The sequence below is a fragment of the Neltuma alba genome, unplaced genomic scaffold, assembly GCF_004799145.2.
Source record: "Neltuma alba isolate B1F8T4 unplaced genomic scaffold, ASM479914v2 tig00011086_pilon, whole genome shotgun sequence".
NCBI lineage: Eukaryota > Viridiplantae > Streptophyta > Magnoliopsida > Fabales > Fabaceae > Neltuma > Neltuma alba.
The window spans coordinates 68,964-84,244 of NW_021635827.1; the positions used below are offsets into that span (position 1 = coordinate 68,964).

Below are 15,281 nucleotides of genomic sequence, written 5' to 3' on the forward strand. Positions count from 1 at the left end.
ATAAATTTTTTAATAACACCATATATAAAATTAATTACAGGAAAAAATGATAAAAGCATGTTAAATGATCATACAACTACAAGTGGGATCCTATAAAAAGGATCAAGGCAATTTAAATTTCATGCTCTTATAAAAAAAGAAACAGGAGGGAGTACTTATGAGTTAGAGAGTAATTTTTATTAAGCTGATATGAATGGCTTAATATATAAAATCAATTAAATTTTAGCATACTAGTTTATGACATATTAATTATTAAAATAATTAATTTAACCTTTTTAATCTCCGTAAATAAGAGTTTTCAGTCATGGAGGGGATTGAGTCAAGTGGAATTTTAAAATTTAATGTTGAATTCTTCGTTCTTATTTTATTGATAATTAATCTCTCCCATTAATAATCTCTACACCTCAATTACCTCTTCCTCCTCTTTCAGCCACAACGTAACCAACCCCAAGTCATCAATAATTTAGCCTCCAAGGGATTATTGATGCATGGAAGTAATTTTCAAAACGGAGATAATGATACTCAGTTGGCTCTCACTTCTCAAATGTTCATCCAACATTTTCCCAGCAAGTCTTATTTATCTCTCCACATTTGCCATATGCATGTTAAAAATTGAACTCCCAGCAAACAAATCTAATTCATGACGATATTCAGTTGGCTCTTTTTCTGCGGTCCTCTTTGCTGCCTCTCAATTTTCCTCATACTTTCCAAATCTCTTTTCTGATTTTTTTTTTAAACATTAGATTCTACGTTAAATAAGTAAAATGTTGATATCCTGTGAGTAAAAAATACTGTATTTTTCATTTTTTAATGATTTTTTAAAGAAAAAAATACTTTAGAATTTTGTAGTTTCTTTTTTAATTTAAATATATTTTTAAAAAACTAATAAAAAATTCAAGACAGTACATTTTTTCTCATAACATATCAAATTTTCATTTATTTTGTGTACAATCTAATACTAAAAGGAAAAAAAAAACTATTTAGTAACTTTTTAGATCTTCTCAAGCTCGTTAACTATGCGTTACATTAAGAACCGAAAAGATGTTAGATGTACAGCCCAGGCTTTGGCCAAAATAAGCCTAAATGTGTAGTGAAAATAGGCTTAAATCTGTAATGAGAATTTAAAGTCTGAGCACAAATATAAGATTTTGATACATTAAGACAAAGCCTGCATTATATGAATAAAGTAAAATTTGAAACGCTAATGAGGCTGGACTTTCAAACTCTAACGCCAAGCTTTAATTTTAAAAAGTCTAGCCTATGTTTGGCCCAAAACAATCTAGCCTATATTAAAAGGCCTCTAAATAAGTTTTAGGTTGGGCCTTCTTTGCTAAACGGGCGCTTGGCAGGCCTAACCTGCTTCCATCATATGTATATATATGGCAGTAAACGTCTCAGTTCTTCTCGTTCTCACGATCGCATCCCCGTCTCCTCTTGCCTTGCCCCTCAGCCGCTCGCACTCCACCGCCCCCCCATCGTCTCTCGCCTCTTGAATCTTGTAAGTCAAGATCTCACAATGGTAAGCATCCTGATGGGTTCTGATTTTTCCGATAATCTTTCTCAGTGGATGGTCACCTTCAAACTTCCCCGGCAACACAAATCTTTTCCCACATAGATACAAGCACCCAGATCTGACAACATTAAGAACAGGTTCGTAGATTTGATCTTTTCTTTTAATCTTTCTGCTCATGATGCTTGTATTTGGAGTTGAGAAGAAGAATTTATGTGCCCCAATTTTCCTGCTCTTTTACGAATTTATGGATTATAGATTTACGTCTGACAAAAAAAAAGGATTATAGATTTAGGATCTTGATTTCTGAACTCGACCTTTTCCTTGAATTAGGTATTCCGTTCTTTCCATGTTTTTATATTTACGCACACAGGATATCCTGGTGCCTCATGTCCAGTCCCCGTGGGTTTGGGACTCGTCTGGAATTTAGTGTTCCGATCTCTTCTCGTCTCATGAACGAAATTTAGAAGCATATATGCACCTAAGAAACTATGTTGGTGGACCTTAACCCTAATTTGAATGTCAAAATTTGCTGTGTGGCTCTGCCCAGATTGTAAAGAGCATTCTACCATTCGTGTTAATCTCAGAAAATAGAAAGAGGTAAAGAGAAATTCCTTCTCGCTGATATTAAAAGCCACTACTTGTTGATTTTAAGAAGTAATCTAGTGTAATTATTTTATGTTTAAAGAATACAGTAAGACACAATACACCAATTAATTAATTATAAAAAGATGATAACCTATGTTTTAAGTATTATTAAACAAGACGTGTATTTTGAGTCAAAGTAAATTAAGTGAAAAGAATTATAAATAGGAATGGCAATTTAATATTTTAATTTTTTTAACATGATCCTTCTTTAATTATATGGGAAACAAACCAAGTACGGAAGGAAAATTTTAAAATACTTTTGGAGATATTTTAAGAAAAAATAATTATCATTAAAAATCCATAAAATAGCTTATATATAGAAATATTAAACTACTTTCCAAAATTCCTCTTATATTTAAAATAGATGCAGTAAGAGTTAATTCCACAAGATGAAGATTAAAAATGAACAAAATCTGCATCTTTAGATTTTGGATATGCCCTTGATGGACCAAATATTTAAAATGATTACCTACGTAATTAAATATAATATAAATTAAATAAAGGATTATTTGATTAATCTAGATATCAAACTCATATGATTTAATTTAATATATCTGAGTCGCATCATATTTATAGATTAGATTAGATTAGGATTCTATCCATTATCTACACTCAGACATATGATTAAGATTCAAATATATTTAAATTCAAATAATATATTATCTTATTGATTGAGATAATAATGAGATTATGACAAATTGAACAGATGATAATGTGGTCCATGTTTAAGGATTATTGTTGATATTTGTTAACTATTTTATTTTAAACTTTATTATTTTATTTCTATTTATTGTAATCACATTTAATTCTTATTTTTTTACCAGCAATCACATTTAATTCTTAAAATTTTAGAATCTTCCGTTCGGTTATTTTGAGATCCATAAATAGCCCGTTTTGTATCACTCCTCTTTCATTTCTCTCTTCTCCATCAGCTGAGCTTTCTGATTCTCTCTCTTGCTCTTCCCCTTCCTTGATGATTTCTCTCTTCTGAGTCGAGCTTTCTGATTATTACTCTTTCTACACTGGTAACTTGACTCGGACCTACTCCCTGTAAGTCATCTCCTTATTCACTTTTTATTAAACTTAGAGGAAACTTACAAAACTGAGTTTGTACTTTTGTTCAATTTTTTAATATCAAGGCACTATAAAAAATATACAGATTGAGAAAGATCATTAATACTTTTTACCTTAACAAAAAGTTACTATCATTCTAAAGATCTTTAACAATATCTAAAAACAAGTTTATGAAGAAATAAGACAAATAAGCCTTTGAAAAGGTCGTCGATCATAAAAAAGGAGTGAGGCCTGCATTTTCAACATTCCTCTTTGTTTTTCAGCTTTCACCCTTCTTTTTCTTCGTCAATATTTTTCTTCTTCTTCTATTTTCTTCGTCAATATTCTAAATTCAAAATTGCAATGCCCGTTGTGATGAGTTTCAAACTTCAAACATAACCTTTGTTTCAATCTTTTTTCATTTAAAGCAGTTGCGCTAGTTGATCATAGAAAAGGATCTCTGAAGGCCTGAGTTAAAGATTATGGAGAAAGCGGAATCTACAAAAGAAAAGCGTAGAGTAGAAGTAGAAATGAGGGACAGGATCAGTGATTTGCCAGATTCATTGCTCCTTCAGATTCTCTCTCTTCTTCCCATTCAAAAAGCAATTGCCACAAGCTTCTTATCCAAGAGATGGAGACCACTTTGGCTTTCCCTTCCCATTCTTTACCTTGACTTTAGATACTTTCAGAGGCTTACATTCTTCACTCGATTTGTAGACAAACTGCTCAGTTTGGTAGATTTGAAATCTGTTACAACTTTTGTTTTCTACTGTAAATATTATAAAAATCTTGAGTATTTTGAATGGTGGAAGATGAGCAAGTGGATTGATGCTGTGATTAGTAATAGAGTTCAACATCTCGAGCTTCATTTCTCCTCACGGGAGGATTATTATGAGTTGCCCTCTAGTGTTTTCACTGCTAGTAGTATTAAGGTTTTAAGGTTGAATGGAGTAATGGTGGGTACTCTTTCTTGTGTTAATTTGCCTTTGCTTCAAGTATTGCATTTGGAAGATGTTCAATTTAAAGATGTTGGAAGCTTGGAAATGCTTCTTTCATCATGTCCCTTGCTTAAACACTTGGTGCTAAAATTTTCTTACGGAGGCGACAAATCACCCATTGACATCAGAGGACTTAACCATTTGGTCACTGCTAAAGTTCCACAATCTCTACTTCCATTGGAAGCTTTGTCAAATGTTACGTTTCTACGCTTATATGAGGTATGAGTCACTTATCACAAGTAATAATTGTTTCCTTCCCTCCCTTTTTTTCTCTCCCTAAAATTGCAATCTCTAATTATGTGTTCTTCTTGGTGAGTGGACTAGAATGGTGAAGTGCCTCCGCCGAAACTTCCCCAAGCTTAAAAAGCTTGTAATTTAGATTGTCTTCATTTTATAAGGTTTGAGAATTATTGGAACTTATTTCTGAGTTGCAACATCTTTGGTTATTAGGTTTGTGACTGATTATTTTGTGTACGGTGCAGGTCGGTTTCACATCCCCTCCTGAACCAATTCTTGATGTGAAGGAATTCACTCTTCTTTGTTAATGGCCGAAGTCCTGAAAGTAAGTTTGAAATGGTAAAATTTACGAGGGAGAATGCTAGGGTTTTGAGGACTCTTACCATTGTGATTTAATTTGTGAGAGATGGTATAAGTGAGGATAAGCTCCTAAATTTCCAGAAATTAGCAGCATACATCAGATCAGACTTTGAGAGTTGCAGGCGAATGCATGAGCAACCGCTTGTATTTATGATCTCTTGATGATACTTTATTTACATATTAATTTTTTTATTATGCGTTCTGCACTTCTACTGTTGTTCTACGTTTGTAAATTTGTGAGAAGGTTTTTTTTTTGGGTCCTGAAATGAATATAGGCACGTTTGAATTCATATTTTTAAGGGTTAATACAAATTTTGGTCTTTTAAGTTTATTTTGATTTTGATCCTTTAACTTTCAAACTATAAGTCTTGGTTCTTCAAGTTTTTTGTCATTTAAAATATTAGTCTTTATAATTTAATAAAAATTTGAATCGTTTTACTTTTTGAGGAATCAAAGTTTATGATTTAAAATTTAAAAAACTAAAACCAAAATGAGGATAAATTTAAAAGATATAAGATTATATTAACCTTATTTTCAATTTTTTTTTAAAATCTTTTTTGTTTTTGGCTATGTATTATGAAAAACACGAAAAAGAATAAAAGTAGGTCTGGAAAACCAAACTAAATTATAACTCTTTTTTGTCATTAATTAGGTAATTGTCCTTCTAACTAATTATAATTTTTATGATCTTTTTGAATAAATATTTTTTGTTCTTGTTTTAAATGTTTTTTTTTCTTCAGACCAAAAGTTCTCTCTTTTCGCGTGGCTTATCTTAATGGTGTTTTGCTGTTTTGCTCCACGCATGATAGCCTTTTTTATAGTTAAAAAGGAAGAAGTAGAAGATGGTGGAGGCCACTCTTGCTTTCACCTCCCCGTTCGCTTTAAATGTAAAGACTTTCGGAGTCTTCCATATGTTTATATCAATGAGAGGCGTTACATGATTTAAAAAAATGGTAATAGAACTACAAAATGGGTTTTAAAAAAAAACATTACAGCCCCCATTTTATTAAGAAGCCTGTTTATTCCATTAAAGTAAAACGATTCACACAAATTGAATCTGGACACATCAAAAAATAAACCCAACATATCCTACAAGACTCAATCCACACAAAGAAAAAACAGAGAAGAACAGCATATAGACAGATACTAAATGAAAACTCATAAAAGGTAAAAAGAGAAAATCTCAGCAAAAAAAAACAAAAACCTCTTGAATTTTTAAATCCCAAACCAAGAATTATTGCAAAAATATATTGTCATTTGTTTTTTAAGTATAGTTAACTGCCATTAAGATATAGTAAATAATACTGATTTGGAATTTTAAAATCTAAGATGTATTTTTTTTGGGGATTTTTCCAAATAAAAAACAACCAACACAAGTTATCCAAGACGAAGACCAAAAATCTACAAGCTTGATCATCACTCCACTTCAAACACAAAACATACAAAGAACCGTGCAAGAAGTAATCAAGCGCAATTCAGCCTCGTTGAACGGGTGAAAACTCTGCATCTCCATACTGTTGGGCTTTGGTTTAAGAAGCTTATTGTAGATAAGAAAAAACCAGTCCCATGTATCAGTCCTATAAGACCCTCTTTGGAAACTTCTCGCATCATTTCTAAAATTAGTTATTTTAAAATTTTAATACACCTTTTCTATTTTTAGTTATAATTATATCTCTCTCATTTCTTCTCCCACTCATATTTTTTCATATCTTTTTTCACTTTTTCGCAATCTATCTGGCATTCATTTTCTGTCCACCTCCATAAATAAGGATGCATGGTGTTAGAAAATAAGTATTTTTTTGGGTAATTTTTTAATATATTTATTATTTTTAACTAATTTTAATGATGACCTGTGGGGAGCACTCTTTTCAGTCCACAATATAAATGGCTTATAAAAGGATTCTTTGATTCACAATATAAAATTACTTGGAAACTAATTAACATTAACTTGTCAATTTTACCAGTTCTTTAGTTGCAGTGAGGGGTGAGAGATGTTCTGTGCCACTCTCATTTTAAATATAAGTCACTTGTAAGAAAATATTTTGATCTTAAATATAAGTCACTTATGGTGTATTTATACTTGTTTTCAATTGTACTCTTATTTAATCTTCATTAGAAAGAGAAAAAGAAGGAAGAGATATGAGAATGATTTATAAGTGTAGAGAGAGAACTTTAATAAGGGTAAAATTAATTTTTTTATCAATTTAATGTATTTCTTGGTATATAAAGATGTATTACAAGTAACTTACATTAAGAACAAGAGTTGTACATTCCTTTTTATATGATATGATTCACTTTAAGATTGTCTAAATGTTTAATGCATTTTTACTAATTTAACTCCTAATTAGTTTTCTCTATATCTCTTTTGTTGTTTTTTTTTCCAATTATTATCTCGTTTATCCACTTATAAATAAGGGTATGTATAAAAAAAAATTTCAGCATATTTATTACCTTTAACTAATTTTAATAGTTTTTTTAAACCATATAATTCGGTTATTTGAATCATATAATAAGAGATGGAAGGAGTGACAAATAATACACATTATTTAATAGGAATAAAGTAAAAAAAATTATTTTCGTTTAAGAAAAAAATTAATGAGTTGGCGATTTTTCCTGGTTTTAAAGGCGGTTGAAAGTAATTTATATTATGAATTGAAAAGGGTAATTAGAAAGTATTTTTAATTATAAAAATAATAAATTGCGCGGCATCTTCAGCGTGTTCGAATTATTTTTTTTTTTTCAGTATTCTCAATATTATTTTTTAGATCTAGAAAGAACTATAATTATTACTCCTCTAGTCCTTAACATAAAACTTATTTAACTAATTTAATTAGATAAAAATTAGATAAATTAGTTAATTATAATGATAAATATGACATGTTTTTACTAAAATATCCAAATAATCTACCTTAAAATTATGGTTGAGTATTAATAAGAGTGGTTTGGAAAAAATTGATAAATGTAAAAAATAGATCTTATATTTAAGATTAAAAATAACTCTATAATTAAATCTTATATCAAAAATCAGATGAGTATTTGTTTTTGTTGATCGTGTAGATATTTACGATCTGCATTTATATGAGAAATTGTACAACCCAAATCTTAGTCGGTAAGCAATCTTAATCAGTAAGTCTTGATTAGTGGAACTTCCCCCAGATCATATTTACAACTTCTCTCTGTTTTTATTTTATTTTATTTGAATTTATATACTTCATCCCAAACGTTTAATGTTCAATGAATCTTTTTTTTTTTTTGGCCAAATAATGTTCAATGAATCGAAACATATAGTCAGGAGAAAAAATGAATCGAAACATGTTCTTTATTAAATAGTGCTGTTATTATTAGCACACATTAGGCAGAGCCCGATAAAGATGGCACAATTTCATCTTCAAAATCATTAATTTCTGGACCAGCATTAATTTAAGTCATATCAATAGTCACGATTAGCATTTAAGGAGTGTTTAGATAAAATTAAACTATAATTTAAAAAATAATTTATGAGAAAAATTATTTTAAAAATATATTTTTAAAAAATAAATTTCGTGAAAAATATAATTTTGATAAAGTGAGTAATGATAAATTTTATCTGAATTTTTTTTAATTTTCTTTTTTGGGCAGGAGATCTTGTTTATTTTCCACAATTCGTTCCTTTTTTTTCTGGCCTAACTTCAACAATTCGTTCAATTCCATGATTATAGTGACTATTTTAATGAATTAATAGTCAGACAATGGTTAGAGGGGGAGATGTTTCTCTCCGCTTCCCATTCCCTTTATTTCAAGATATTAATCAAATTAATATTTTTAGCTTTATAATAATTATTTAAAATATAAAACCTAAAATTTAATAACATAAAATAAAAATATACATTTTAAATTTATAATAATATTAAATATTAAATTAAGGAAAGTTTAAAGTGCTTAAAAATGAAGGAGATAAAAATGAAATTTTAGAAAAGAAATAACTACTATTAATAAAGTAATATAAACATTTTATAAGAAAAAAATGAGTTGTAGGATATAATAATATATTAATAGTTGATTAATTTCTTTTAATAGAGTCCAGCCTGCACTTGAAAAACTCTCCATTTTTGAAACTCACTGAGCATTTCTGCAGGGTTCTGTAGAGCCGGTCATTCGCCATTTTCTCTCTGTAGCGGGAAGATGAAAGATCTCATTTTTATCCTGCTTTGACTGGTGCAAATAATCCTCTTCTCGTCATTCTGATCTCGTTTCTTCTTGTCACTGTTTCTTTTATCTTTGTTCTTCAGTCTTCATTTTTCTTTTTCTTTGTCAATATTCTTCTTCGTCTCCTTCTTCTTCAGTTTTCTTGTTAAGATAAAATTGCAGCGCCTGTTTCAACCTTCGCTGCCACAGTTGATAAGAAAAGGATCTCTGAAAGCCTGAGCAAAAGGATATGGAGAAATCGATGTCCACAAACAAAAAGCGCAGAACACAAGTAGATAGGGTCAGTGATTTGCCAGACTCATTGCTTCTTCATATTCTTTCTTTTCTTCCCCTTAAAAAAGCAGTAGCCACAAGCCTCTTGTCTAAGAGGTGGAGACCACTCTGGCTTTTCCTTCCCACTCTTCACTTTGAACTCACGAGCTTTCGGAATATTAAACTCTCTGTCCAAGTTGTAGACAAAATGCTCAACTCGGTGGATTTGAAATCCGTTAAAAAATTTGTTCTAGATTTTCGTTGTTATAAACCTCCTCGAAAGACGAGCAAGTGGATTAATACTGTGATCACTAGCAAAGTTGAACATCTGGAGCTGTATCTGAGTGGGGAAGCTGTGTATGAGTTGCCTTCTAGTGTTTTTATAGCCAATAACCTTAGGGTTTTGAAGTTGAGTGGAGTAACGGTGAATACTCTTTCCCATGTTGATCTGCCTTTTCTTGAAGCATTCCATTTGGAGGATGTCGAAATTCCAGATATTACAAGTTTGGAAATGGTTCTTACAGCTTGTCCTTTCCTTAAGGAATTGGTGATAAAATTTTCTGATGATGTAGTGGGTTATCATCGACTCAACATCGGAAGACTAAACCATTTAGAGACTGCAGAGGTTCCACAATCTCTAATTCCACTGGAAGCTTTTTCTAATGTTAAATGCCTGCGCTTATGTCATGTATGAATCACGCATGATGAGTAACTTGTTTCTTTTCTTTTCTTTTTCCTGTGTTTTTTTGGGTCCCGTAAGATTTGAGATTTCATTCCCTAATTTTCAGTCTGTTTTAGTATCCAGAGCAGGATATGTGGCCATTCAGTGATGATATTCCAATGTTTTGCAATTTAACCCATCTGGAATGTGTTGCTGATGAGTGGACTGAGATGGTAAACTGTCTTGAACACTTCCCCAAAATTCAAAAGCTTTTAATTCATGAGGTTAGAAGATTATAACTTTTTTAATTTTTAGCGCAACACGCCTTGATTAGTAGGTTTTTAACTTAAATTTCTGTATTGTCTCAGCTTGGTTCTTCATCCTCACCTGAACCAATACTTGATGTGCCGCCATGTGTTTCATTACATTTGAAGCAGTTCACGCTTAGTGGCTTCCGCGGTTCTGAAAGTGAGTCTGAAATGATAAGATTTATGTTGAAGAATGCTAGAGTTTTGAGGACTATCTACGTCTGTGAAAGTTTTTATCGAAGCGAGGATAAGCTGCGAAAGTTGCAAAAATTAGCAGCATCCCTCAGATCAGGCTCTGAGAGTTACAGTGGGATGCACGAGCAGCCACTTGTATTTATGTTTTCTTGATTACTTGATTTGCATATTCCTCAGCTTTTTTGTTATGGGTAACAGGTGCCGAAACTAATCACTTCTATATATGTAATGGAAGATCAGGAAGGAAAATGCGAGGACATTTCATGACAAGTTTGGTGAGAATCCATTTCAGAGTGAACTAAGGAAATCAACTCAAATTCACATCCCTTTTGTAAAACTTTAATTTGATGATGATTTGATGCTGCTAGGTTCTGTTCTTTTTTGTAGTTTATCTTTATATTAATAATAATATTTTTATTTAATAGTAATTGTATTTTTTGTTTCTGTGGAACTAGAACGCCTCGGTGGTGTCACATACGGCAGGAACAATAATCTCGAAGCACATGTTTGTTTTGGAGGATATCAAGCGATAGGGGGTTATAATTTGGCTGTATAGAAGCAATAATCTTGAATGGTTGCTTGCTTAATTATCTGTGGTAAATGTGTTTTTTCTAAAAACACAAACGGAAAACAAAAACAAACAAGACCAAAATTTCCTAAATTTTATATTTACTTGGAGCATCCATATAGAGTAGGTTTACGCTGCAAGTGAGAAGGAAATAGAAGTAAAAACTCCTCAGAATTATACGAGTCCTCGTTAGCTGTTTTTGGTTATAAACTAGAAACGAGTTTTCCTATTTCTTTTTATATTATTATAAAAAATGAATTAGATTTATATAGCATATATTACTATTATCATGGAAGAAATTCCAATTTTAATTTTTTTAATATAATACTGCATATCGTTAAACCTCAACAAAATATTATAAAAGGCACAAGAGCCTCAATTTCCCTCGTCACCTTCTGCCTCTTGATAAAGAGGAGAGGGTTAATGAAGGATCCAAAAAGAATAGTTTAAACTATGCGCTCAATCAGCAAAGTAATCAACTATGCGGCTCTCATTATCTTTATACACCTGATAGAACATAACTTGACAATCCCTGTGAACACAAAATTTAGCCTTCTCAACAATGTCTCTTGAATGGATGATAGCCATCACATCCCTGATAATCACGTTGATAGCCTCCCAACAATAAAAAAATATGGCTATTTTTTTTTTTTTATCAAACCTCTATTCCGGCAAATGTTAAAGCCATAGATGATACCTGTGATGGCAGATGGCATATTAGTAAGTGTTTGTTTGACAGCACTTATGAGACTATTGTATGTAAGTTGAGACAAATTTTTTCACGTGCCTATCTCTTATTTTATAAATTATGATTGTAAAGCTGTATATATATGTGTGTGTGTGTGTGATTTCAAACGGTTCTAACTTCTAAGTCTGCAGCTAAAATCAATGATCATTTGTTAGCCTCATCCCCAATCACACGGCCACCGTTCTTTCCGCCTTGCAACACTGAGCCATTTACCTCAAACTTTTGAATCCTCTCAGAATCTATCTATTTTATTTTCTTCTTAGAATTTCATCTCCACAATTAGACCAAAAAACATGTCTCATATTTAATATTTTAAAAATACAATATATTGAATATTTTAAAAATATAATAATATATAATATTTTTAAAATATTAAATATGAACCATTAGATATAAGATTACGAGGGGCAAAAAAGGAGTAGGATTCTTTCCAACAGCCTTCGCAAGCCTTCGTCCTATCATCTAGTGTTCTCTTCTATTTTTTTGGGATAACCATCAAGCGTTCTCCTCACTGTTCCTCATTTAGACATTAACATTTGTAGAAGGCCCTACAATTCATTAAATCCTTATCTTATCTAAGCAAGCTCTGAAAAGACTATTCGGGGTAATTTTAAATTCTATTGCGTGATCGCTGGCCAAAAAAAAAAATCTATTGCGTGATCATAAATGCAATGTTGAATTATTTTTCGTTTGTTTCAAAAGACGTATACCTCGTCCCAAGAGGCAACGTTCAATGAATCATGACATTCTTTAAACTGTAGTATTGTTTTGTAATGCGCATTTCGATTTCGGTGTAATTAAGTGCCAGAGGAAGGTCATTTTCTTATCTCCTTTACCCTCTTATATATTCCTCCCGATTAAAATATAAGCTCAAGTTTATTGGAGAGGCTTGGTTTTTCTTATAAGATAATATTTATTTTTATCTAAATATTTAATGAGTTTTTTAATTTTATCTTCATATTTTTTTTCTTTAAATTATTTATTACATCTGTTACTTATTTTTTTATTAATAAGGGCATATTTTGAAAAATATATATACCTTACATATTTATTATTTTAAAATGATTTTAACTAATTTTTTTAATAAATATAAATAGATAAAATTTACCTTATATTTTAAACAGAAAGGAGTAATACAAATTTTAATTTTTTTATAATATTTGAAAATGGTTTCTAAAATATATTTTATTTAATGAAATTTTCTCAAATTTTCGGGACCTCTTCAAAATGTCACATCAAGAGTCACAATTATCATAACTTAGCTACGACTACCACCAGATCATTAAAAAACGAGATCACAATTCACCACCGCCCTAAAGACTCCGAAAACGTAAAGGGCTCCCTTTTCGAACTTCTAAATTATTAATTATGCCTTCAGGCATCCATATCAATCAGAATCATTCATCATTTTCTCTACCTGCTTCAGATGTCTCTCCAAGTACTTTGACCCGGTGGTTTAGATACCATGTTCTTCTTTATGCTCATCTGATTAGCATAAAAAATTGTTTTCTTTACCGTTCTATCTCATTTCTTTTTCTTTTCTGTTCCTTCCCCTTTGTTCCTCAGTTTTCGTCCTTCTTTTTTCTCTTTCGTTTTGCTCGTCTCTCCCTTCTTATTCATCCTCGGTATGTCGTCCACCAACAAGAAGTGCAGAACAAAAGTCAAAATAAGGGACAGGATCAGTGGTTTGCCAGACTCGTTGCTCCTTCATATTCTCTCTTTTCTTCCCACTAAACGAGCAGTTACCACAAATCTCTTGTCAAAGAGGTGGAGGTCGCTTTGGCTTTCCCTTCCCACTCTTGACTTTAACCGTGGAAACTTCAAGAGTCTTTCATTTTTCCATCGATTCGTAGACAAAGTGCTGAAATTGGTAGATTTGAAATCTGTCAAAAAGTTTGTTTTTCGGTGTGATCATTATGAACCTCGTGAGTATTTTAGACCTCGGATGATTAGCAAGTGGATTGATGCTGTGATTAATAATAAAGTTGAAGACTTGGAGTTACGTTTGAACTTGCAGAAGGGTTCCTATGAGTTGCCCTCTATTGTTTTCACTTCGAATTACATTAAGGTTTTGAAATGTAGCGGAGCAACGACTGTGTATAGGGGGCGCAATGGAGTAACTCTGGGCGCTCTTTCTCATGTTAATTTGCCTTCGCTTGAAGTATTGTATATGGAGAACGTTAAATTTCCAGATTTTGGAAGCTTGGGAATGGTTCTTTCTGCATGTGCTTTGCTTAAAGAATTGGTACTAAAAATTTCGCTTGTGGGCGATTGCCCTACACTTGACATTGGAAGGCTTAACCATCTGGTCAGTGCAGAAGTTCCACAATCTCTGCTTCCATTGAAAGTTATTTCTAATGTCACATTTCTACGCTTATATCGACCTCGGGTATGAATCTTGAATGATAAGTAAATTTTTCTCAACCTCCCCTTAAGATTTCAATTCCTAATTTTCTGTCTGTTTTAGTATTTAAAGCAGGTTAAATGGCCGTTTAATGAAGATATCCCAATGTTTCACAATTTAATCCACCTGGAATGTCATGCTGAAGAGTGGACTAGGATGGTGAATTGCCTTGAAAACTTCCCCAAACTTCAAAAGCTTGAAATTTACGAGGTTTGAAGATTTAAACCTTAATTTTTTTTTTCAAGTGCAATGCCTCGATTTGTATGTTTTTAACTTGAATTTCTGTATTGTGCCAGCTTCGTTCTGCGTCCCCTCCTCAACCAATACTTGATGTGCCTTCATGTGTTTCATTACATCATCTGAAAGAATTCACTCTTCTCAGCTTCGAGGGTTCTGAAACTGAGAGCGAGTTAGAAATTGTGAACTTCATGATAAAGCATGCTGGCGTTTTGAGGACTGTCTACATTTGTGCTGCTCCAAGAGCGTATATGCTCCCGAGGTTCAAAAAATTAGCGGAACGTCTGAAATCAGGCTCTGGGAAGCAAGAACAACCACTTGTATTTATGATTTCTTGATACTTTTGATTTTATTCACATAGTCGTCAAACTTTTTGTTACGGGACTGATGAGAATCTTAAACAGTAAGGAGGTAGTTTGGCCTTATAGGCGTGTGATGTGAATATGCGTTTTAGCAATGAAATATCGAAAGTGAAATGAAGATAAAGTGTTGGGAAAATCATATTAGAAATACATACATTTTTCCTTAATTTTTAATTTTGTATTTATGTGTATTTTTTATTAATTAAATCATTTAATTTTACTTTTTTACCAATAGTAGTTTTTATAACTTTGTTCTATTAGTAATTTTAGTCTTTATACAAAGATTAATAATGTTAATGGAGTAAAATTAAAGATTTAATTAAGAGAGAAAAAAACACAAATATCGGTTTTTTTACCTGGATACTATAAACAGTAGAAAGAAAATACCAAAATGCTACACGACGGAAAGTATTTTCTCAAATGCTATATTCAAAGTTGTTCTTGTCGTGAACAACTTTTAAAATTGATCTTGGTAGATGTGACTTCTTTAATATTTGCTGTTTTGATTTAAGTGCAATGAAAGTTTACTTTGGAGCGAACAACTTTAGAAGTTCA

The 15,281-nt window shown here is 31.6% G+C and overlaps 3 protein-coding genes across 7 annotated transcripts; all 3 read left to right on the forward strand.

Annotated features, from left to right (window-relative positions):
* The first annotated feature begins 1,435 nt into the window (after positions 1–1,435).
* On the forward strand, positions 1,436–5,137 carry LOC114761165 (F-box/FBD/LRR-repeat protein At5g22660). Of its 5 annotated transcripts, none has more exons than XM_028950491.1 (4): positions 1,436–1,650; positions 3,091–4,428; positions 4,534–4,607; positions 4,692–5,137. In XM_028950491.1, the coding sequence occupies exons 2-3, from the start codon at positions 3,694–3,696 to the stop codon at positions 4,570–4,572; spliced, it is 774 nt and encodes a 257-aa protein (XP_028806324.1). In that variant the 5' UTR covers positions 1,436–1,650; positions 3,091–3,693; the 3' UTR covers positions 4,573–4,607; positions 4,692–5,137. The 5 variants fall into 5 exon arrangements, with proteins under 5 accessions (XP_028806324.1, XP_028806325.1, XP_028806326.1 ...); XM_028950492.1 differs by having other exon boundaries at positions 3,637–4,428; XM_028950493.1 differs by having other exon boundaries at positions 3,640–4,428.
* A 4,095-nt stretch (positions 5,138–9,232) lies between these two features.
* Positions 9,233–10,940, forward strand: LOC114761150 (FBD-associated F-box protein At3g52670-like). Its single transcript, XM_028950477.1, has 4 exons — positions 9,233–9,931; positions 10,042–10,137; positions 10,273–10,542; positions 10,863–10,940. The coding sequence occupies exons 1-4, from the start codon at positions 9,233–9,235 to the stop codon at positions 10,938–10,940; spliced, it is 1,143 nt and encodes a 380-aa protein (XP_028806310.1).
* A 2,410-nt stretch (positions 10,941–13,350) lies between these two features.
* On the forward strand, positions 13,351–14,702 carry LOC114761151 (F-box/LRR-repeat protein 13-like). Its single transcript, XM_028950478.1, has 3 exons — positions 13,351–14,112; positions 14,203–14,337; positions 14,424–14,702. The coding sequence occupies exons 1-3, from the start codon at positions 13,351–13,353 to the stop codon at positions 14,700–14,702; spliced, it is 1,176 nt and encodes a 391-aa protein (XP_028806311.1).
* The last annotated feature ends 579 nt before the right edge of the window (positions 14,703–15,281 follow it).